The sequence below is a fragment of the Carlito syrichta genome, unplaced genomic scaffold (assembly GCF_000164805.1).
Source record: "Carlito syrichta isolate Samal-C Ts95f unplaced genomic scaffold, Tarsius_syrichta-2.0.1 Scaffold306821, whole genome shotgun sequence".
NCBI lineage: Eukaryota > Metazoa > Chordata > Mammalia > Primates > Tarsiidae > Carlito > Carlito syrichta.
In genome coordinates this window covers 368812-375529 of record NW_007250917.1, presented here as the reverse complement: position 1 = coordinate 375529, position 6718 = coordinate 368812, and the positions used below count along the sequence as shown (strand labels likewise).

At 50.0% G+C, this 6718-nt stretch overlaps 1 protein-coding gene across 1 annotated transcript in view; it reads left to right on the top strand.

Moving 5' to 3' along the window:
* The window catches only part of EP400 (E1A binding protein p400), a 117488-nt gene that overhangs the window by 28175 nt on the left and 82595 nt on the right, over window positions 1-6718 (top strand). The window contains exons 6-11 of the mRNA XM_021715187.1: window positions 706-1002; window positions 1348-1533; window positions 3519-3659; window positions 4515-4593; window positions 5333-5382; window positions 5760-5817. Of these exons, the coding sequence (XP_021570862.1) occupies window positions 706-1002; window positions 1348-1533; window positions 3519-3659; window positions 4515-4593; window positions 5333-5382; window positions 5760-5817 (811 nt within the window). The remainder of the gene's footprint in view (window positions 1-705; window positions 1003-1347; window positions 1534-3518; window positions 3660-4514; window positions 4594-5332; window positions 5383-5759; window positions 5818-6718) is intronic.

Below are 6718 nucleotides of genomic sequence, written 5' to 3'. Positions count from 1 at the left end.
TTTGAGTTGGAGTCTCACTCTGTCGCCCAGACTGGAGTGCAGTGGCCGCTCCCAGCTACCTCAGCCTCGACCTGCTGGGCTCTGGCGATCCTTCCGCCTCAGCCTTCCAGGTAGCCGGAATTACAGGCACGCGCTACCACGCCTGGCTAATTTTTTTGATTTATTGTAGAGATGAGGTCTCGCCTGCCCAGGCGGGTCTCAAACCCGCGGGCTCGGGCAATCCACTCACCTCAGCCTCCCAAAGGTGAGGGATCACAGGCTGAGCCACCGAGCCCGGCTCTAATTTACTTTTTAAATGAACTATATTTTCCTGTCCAAAAAAAAAATAGTGGAGAAAAGGCTGGAAAAAGTAACAACAACAAAAAGAAAAAGCAAGACAGTTTATAGTGAGAGTTCTTGTTTGGTTTTGTGGAAGTAAAATATATTGTTTTTTGTAGACATAGTTTAGTATGTGGCTTTTTTAGTTGTGGCTTGTGAACATGATTTCTTTTTTATTTATTTTTATTTTTATTCATGTTCAGGCTGATTATTGAAATGTGAGAGTTTATCCCTGTGGATGTGATTTCTTTTGTTCGCTTGCACTGATATGGAGAAGAAGGCATTGGTCGGGCTTGTCTCTGATGGTGTGAGCGCTTTCTGGTGTTTGGGTGCTGGGGACTGTCCTGACGTGTCTTGACCTTTCTTCACCTGTCCTCTGCCTGTTAGACGGCGGTGTCGACAAGGCCACCTGTGGATCCTACCCCTCCCTGCCCGCGATCTCTGCCCAGCTCCTCCTCTACCTCGTCCCTCACACCCGTGAGTGGCTCAGGCCCAGGACCCTCGCCTGCTCGTTCCTCTCCAGTAAGCAGACCCTCCTCAGCAGCCAACAAGGCATTGTCTCCCGTCACGTCCCGGGCCCCGGGGGCAGCTGTGTTGGCCACCCCCAAACCACAGAGTCCTGCTCAGAGTGCCACTTCATCCCAAGACAACTCTCAGGATACGCTGGCGGAACAGATAACACTGGTAAGTGTGTTCAAGAAGATGTTGAAATGTATTCCAATTTGTGAAGCATGTTTGGTTTTAACTTTTAAGAATGTGATAGTTTAAAACTGAACAACCGAACGTAGTTTGTGATCAACAGAGACAAGATTAAAACCAAGGCTTAAACTTTTCTGGTGACCGTAGACTTGTGGAGAAAGTCAGTTCTGTTGCCCTCGTCTTATGTTATTATTCATCTGTGACCTCCTCAAGCTCTGTCTCTCCCTAAATGAGGCTTTCACATAGTAGGGCTGCAAATACTTGTGGTCAGAGTTGGTCAAAGGAACTTCATCAATACCTATTGATCCCTGCCTCCCTCATTTGCTGCAGGAAAACCAGGTGCATCAGCGCATAGCAGATTTAAGGAAGGAAGGCCTGTGGTCTCTGAGGCGGCTGCCCAAGCTGCAGGAGGCCCCACGCCCCAAATCCCACTGGGACTACCTGCTGGAGGAGATGCAGTGGATGGCCACAGACTTCGCCCAGGAGAGGAGGTGGAAGGTGGCTGCTGCGAAGAAGGTGGGCTTAATGCAGGCAACCGCTGTGCTGTGTCCAGAGGGGGTGACTGCAGTGGGGGCACTGTGAGTGGTGGGCAGCCTCCAGCCCAGTTTTCCACAGACCTTGCCTCAGGAGGTCTGGTAAGGATGCTGCCCTGTTGTTGGGAGAGCAGTGATGCTGTGTCCTTACTGTCTGTCTTCAGAGCTCAGTGTAGACTGCTAGAGTGAGGAAGTTAGTTTCCTTAAGCCTGGCTGTTGGAATCAGGATGCCTTCAGCACCCAGGGCCAGGCGGCTGCCCTGATCTGTTCAGTGGACCGAGGAGGCTGGGACTCAGAAGGTAGCCTGAGTGGGCCGAGGGGTGGTCAGGGCCCATCCCCAGGCTTTCCTGCCTCCCCATTACCCTTCTGTTCTTCCTGCCCAGGCTGCTAGCTTTATTTTCTTCGTACTGTTCCCAAAGCAGGCACACAGTCCTTGGGATAATCTCTGGAGGTCCTCCTACTAATACTAGTAAAGTGAAGTCAAGTGACATGTTTCTAGAAGGCTCCGGCCGCAGGGTAGGAAGCAATTGTCCTTTCCTTGTGTGGCTACCTGTGGCCCTGCTTGTTCCCCTGTCGTTACTGTATCACTGTCTCTATTTCGAGGACCTGCAGCTCTTCCTTCATGGTCCCTGTACTCCTTGGGTAGGGGTGGGTCCTTTGTCCCCTCCCTGTCCACTTTGCTTCCCTGAATTCTTCCCCTTGCTTTCCTGAGAGGAAATTAAGACCACATGGGAGGAGCAGTGGGGAGTGCGGTTCTGAATATAAAGGGCGTCAAGTCAGATTCATGAGTATTCCAGAAAAAAAACCCAGCTCATTCCTTAAGCTCTTCCTTTTTCATAAATGAAGGTGGTCCTAAATATGTAGATATTGGGCATATAAGATGAGAGGCTGGATGGGTAGGCACTAGGCTCACAGGACAGAAGGCTGAACAGGTAGACACCAAGTTGGACAGGTAGACACTGGGCTGGACATGTGGACACTGGACTGGACAGGTAGACACTGAGTTCAACAGGAAAACACCAGGCTCACAGGACAGGAGGCTGGATGGGTATACACCAAGTTGGACAGGTAGACACTGGGCTGGACATGTGGATACTGGGTTGGGCATGTGGCTGTCAGTCTGGTCACATGGATGCTGACCGTGACAGGGTGAGGTTAGTTGACAGGGGCTGGGGGGGTGGGCTGAGGAGCAGGCTGGTGGTTGCTCTGAGCACGTGAGCTGTACTCCTGCCTCGTTCCTTCCGCGCGGTAGACAGGGAGGGGCTGCAGAATGGCCCCTATGCCCTCGGGGCCCGGGCTGGCAGTTGTGGGACTCGCTGGGGATGAGTGACAGCAGGGCCTTATGCACAGAGCCTGCGTGGCAGTCGGGTGCCCTTCCCCTACTGGAGCGGGTGGGCTGATGGTGACCATGCTCCCAGGGCTCTGACGGTGTGCTCTTTTTAACTTGTGTCTCATTACCTTTTTGAGGTTCTGCCGGTGGGTATATAAAGGCTGTAAACTTCTGGAAAGCAGTTTGGCAATTTAAAGCAAAAGCTTTAAAGATGTGAATTATCCTTACCCCACAGTTTTTACACTTAGGACTAAATCAGTTTTGCAGTATTCTTGAAATGAAATATGGTATGGCCTATTAAAAATGATGTTGATGTACGCTTATTGAATGGAGAGGAGATGTTCATATGTTGAGTGGGGAAAGAAGACTGTAGTGCAGTATGGTATTTCATTTTTTGAGAAAGATATGTGTAGTCAGTAAAATAACACTTTCTAGAATAGTTAAGCAGAAACATTGATGGTGGCTTATGCTTGTGTTAATGTTTCTCCTAGTGTACCCTAAGAGCACTTGAGAATGTATCTGACGGAATTAATTGTATTTAATTTTAGGCTGAGAAGATTTTTAAAAGCTTGATGTATCCTTTTTTTTCTAGCATGACATAGAGTACCACCTAAAATTCTTGAACTTTTATTTGCTAGCTTGTTAGAACTGTAGCACGCCATCATGAAGAAAAGAAACTTCGTGAAGAAAGGGGAAGGAAAGAAGAACAGAGCAGACTGAGGCGTATAGCTGCCTCGGCCGCCCGAGAGATAGAATATTTTTGGTCAAACATTGAACAGGTATGTTCTGCAGTTTTAATGGGGTCATAAAAACCAGACTTCTCTGAGCTGGTGAGGCTGCCTGACTGTGAGATAACCCTGGAGACAGAAGGCAAAAGTGCTGTGGTTTAGGAAGCTCATAGGTGTGAAGCCTTGGCCCTGTTTGCTCCTTCCTGGGCTTTTGGCCTTTTAGAGGGTTTCACAAAAGCGTGCTCTTGCCTCTGTCTGTCTTCACATGACACATGGTCAACTGTGACCATGTGCTCTGAGATTTTTGACCTTGTGGCGAGGAGCCCTGCAGACCATTATTTTGAGTATTGGTGTGAGTCACTAAAGGCAGCGGACATCCGGAGTGGCTGTTTTCAGCCAGTCATGGTGGCTCATGCCTATAATCCCAGCACTTTGGGAGGTGGAGGCGAGAGAGTTGCCTGAGCCCACGGGTTTGAGACCAGCCTGGGCAACTTGGTGAGACCTCTTCTCTACAGTAAATAAAAAAGTCAACTGGATGTGGTGGTGTATGTCTGTGGTTCCAGCTACTTGGGAGGCTGAAGTAAAAGGATCCCCTGAGCCCAGCAGGTCAAGGCTGTGGTGGCTGTGAGCATGCCTCTGCACTCTAGTTTGGGCGACAGAGTGAGACTCTGACTCAAGAAAAAAACAAAAACAGAGTGACTGTTTTCTTTCTTGCTTGTTAAAAATTTTAATTCTTATCTTACTACCTAATAGAATTTAGGCAGGCTACAGTAAAAAAGTAATTTGAAATGAGGTTGGACATTATGCTTTTAGGCTGTATCTGTGAGTTTTAACATTTTTACATGCAGGACTTGTACAATTTACACCCTTAGTAATATGCTTATATATTTAACTTTTTGCATTTAGGTTGTGGAAATAAAACTACAAGTAGAATTAGAAGAAAAAAGGAAAAAGGCCTTAAATTTGCAGAGAGCTTCCAAGAGAGGTATGATGCTTTAGGAAAGGGCTTCATGCATCTCAGGCTGCACTTTGTCCAGATCCTCTGCTCTCTGGTGCCTCGTGGCATCATGGCTTCACCCGACACCAGCCCAGGGAGAGTGCTTGCCCATCAGCTACTTGTGAGCATCCGCTCTGCTGGTTGTTATGTTTCTCTCTGTGCATCCATTCTAGTTTCCTTTTCTGTTCTTTAGAGATGTGCTGGTTTGAGTTGATGTTGATCAACTCTGGGCCACTCTCAGAATTGGGGTTCTGAGCCTGCGCCCTGTGGTCGGTCGCTGGACAGAATGGACTCACTGTGGCACTCGCCATGCGGGGCTTACCCAGGGGTCTGGCTGTGCAGTGTCTCTGTGTCGTTCTTCCTTCCAGATATTTCTGCAGCAGCTGCCCCACCAGTCAGTCTCCTTGGTCTGTGCCAGGCACTTGATGGAGGCAGAGTTTACTGTCTCTTTCGAGTCTCACAGTGACCCTGGCAGGGACGGGTGTCCTGCCCCTCCTGTTGTGAGGAAATGGAGGCTGAGAGGGGCTGCTCCTGGAAGTTGTAGCGCCAGAAGATGATGAGAACCATTGCCTCGGGTCACGGGAGGGGAGGCCAGCCTCGCATGTCCTGTCCTAGCCCTGCACGTGGACAGCGGCGCAGGCACAACTTAGACGAGCCTTGCCAAGCATGAGGAACAGTGCCTGCTCCGTGGCTGTTGGGGACGCCAACCACCTTCCTTTCTCTTCAGGGAAAGAATGGAGACCTAAGGGACTGGACTTGCTACCAGAAAACTTTCTGGTAAGTTCAGGATTGTTACTGCATGCTGTGAGGAAGCACGGAGGCAGTGTGGATGAATTACACGCTCTAGTCAGTGGAGCTCTTTGCTTTAATCTGGAGAAATGTGTAGGTTTTGAGTATTACTCCTTTTCATGGTCAAATCCATCTACTTTGAAAATAACCTGGCACTCTGTAGCTCTGGTGTCATATGGGTTGTCCGTTTGGGATGATCCGGCTGACACAGTGGCTTTTGATTTGAGTCATGTGGAGGCCGGGCTGTCCCGGCAAGCTTCCTCAGGGCTTTCACTGTCCCACGGGCACAGCCCACAAGGTGCTTCTGCCTTGGTTTCCTGTTCTGTGGGTTTAGAGCTCATGCTTGTGATTTTTCTGTGTTTCAGGATTCAGGAATGCCTGGAAGAAAAAGAAAAGCTAGTGTGTCTCTGGCTGATGATGAAGGTCCGTCTCCCTCCTTGCTGCCAGCTTTGTGTCTTCAGGCTCTCGCAGGAACCACCTGTGGGCGTTCACTCTGCACGGCACAAGCCCCATTACCGCAGCAGCTTGGGCTCTGGTCTTGTTATCTTGAGCCTATTGGAAAGTTTAACCTTTGTGTTTCCTCGGTCTTCTCTTAGTGTGCATGGCATTTGTTGGGGTCTCGAGGGAACTTGGGGCATTTTCTGGAGCTCCGTGGTAGTATCTGCTCTTGTGAGGTTTGGAAACTCAGGTGCATCTGGGGAGCACTGGGCTCCTGCTCAGATGGCGCAGGGCTGCCAGGAGAGTGGTCCTGGGTGGTGGGTGGGGGCCGTTCTGGAGGAGCTCATGTGAATTTAGGTGTGGGCACCCTCTTCAGGTGAGAACAGATCCATGGCTCCCGGTTTCTGTGAACTGAGGACAGCCATGACCCTCAACCTGTGCTTCCAAACCCGTCAGGCTGGGTACACTATTCTCAGGACTGGATTGTGGATTCAGGGTCAGAGCAGGAGCGCAGAAAGAGCGTTTTAGAGGACGTCTGTCTGCCAGCATGCACTTCCATCAGGTGCAAGGGAAGTCCGCTCACCCCCAGTCTGTGTCTGGTCAACACCAGTGTGGGTTTGTGGCTTGAGTTGGTGACATATGCAGATGTCCACATTTTGAAAGGTAGATATGGCCAGGGATGGTGGCTCAAGCCTGTAATCCCAGCACTTTGGGAGGCCGAGGCAAGAGGACTGCCTGGTCCCGTGGGTTCAAGACCAGCCTTGGCAACATGGTGAGACCTCGTCTCTACAGTAAATTAAAAAATTAGCCCAGTGTGGTAGTGCACACCTATAGTTTCAGCTACTGGGAAGGCTGAGGCAGAAGGATCGCCGGAACCCAGCAAGTC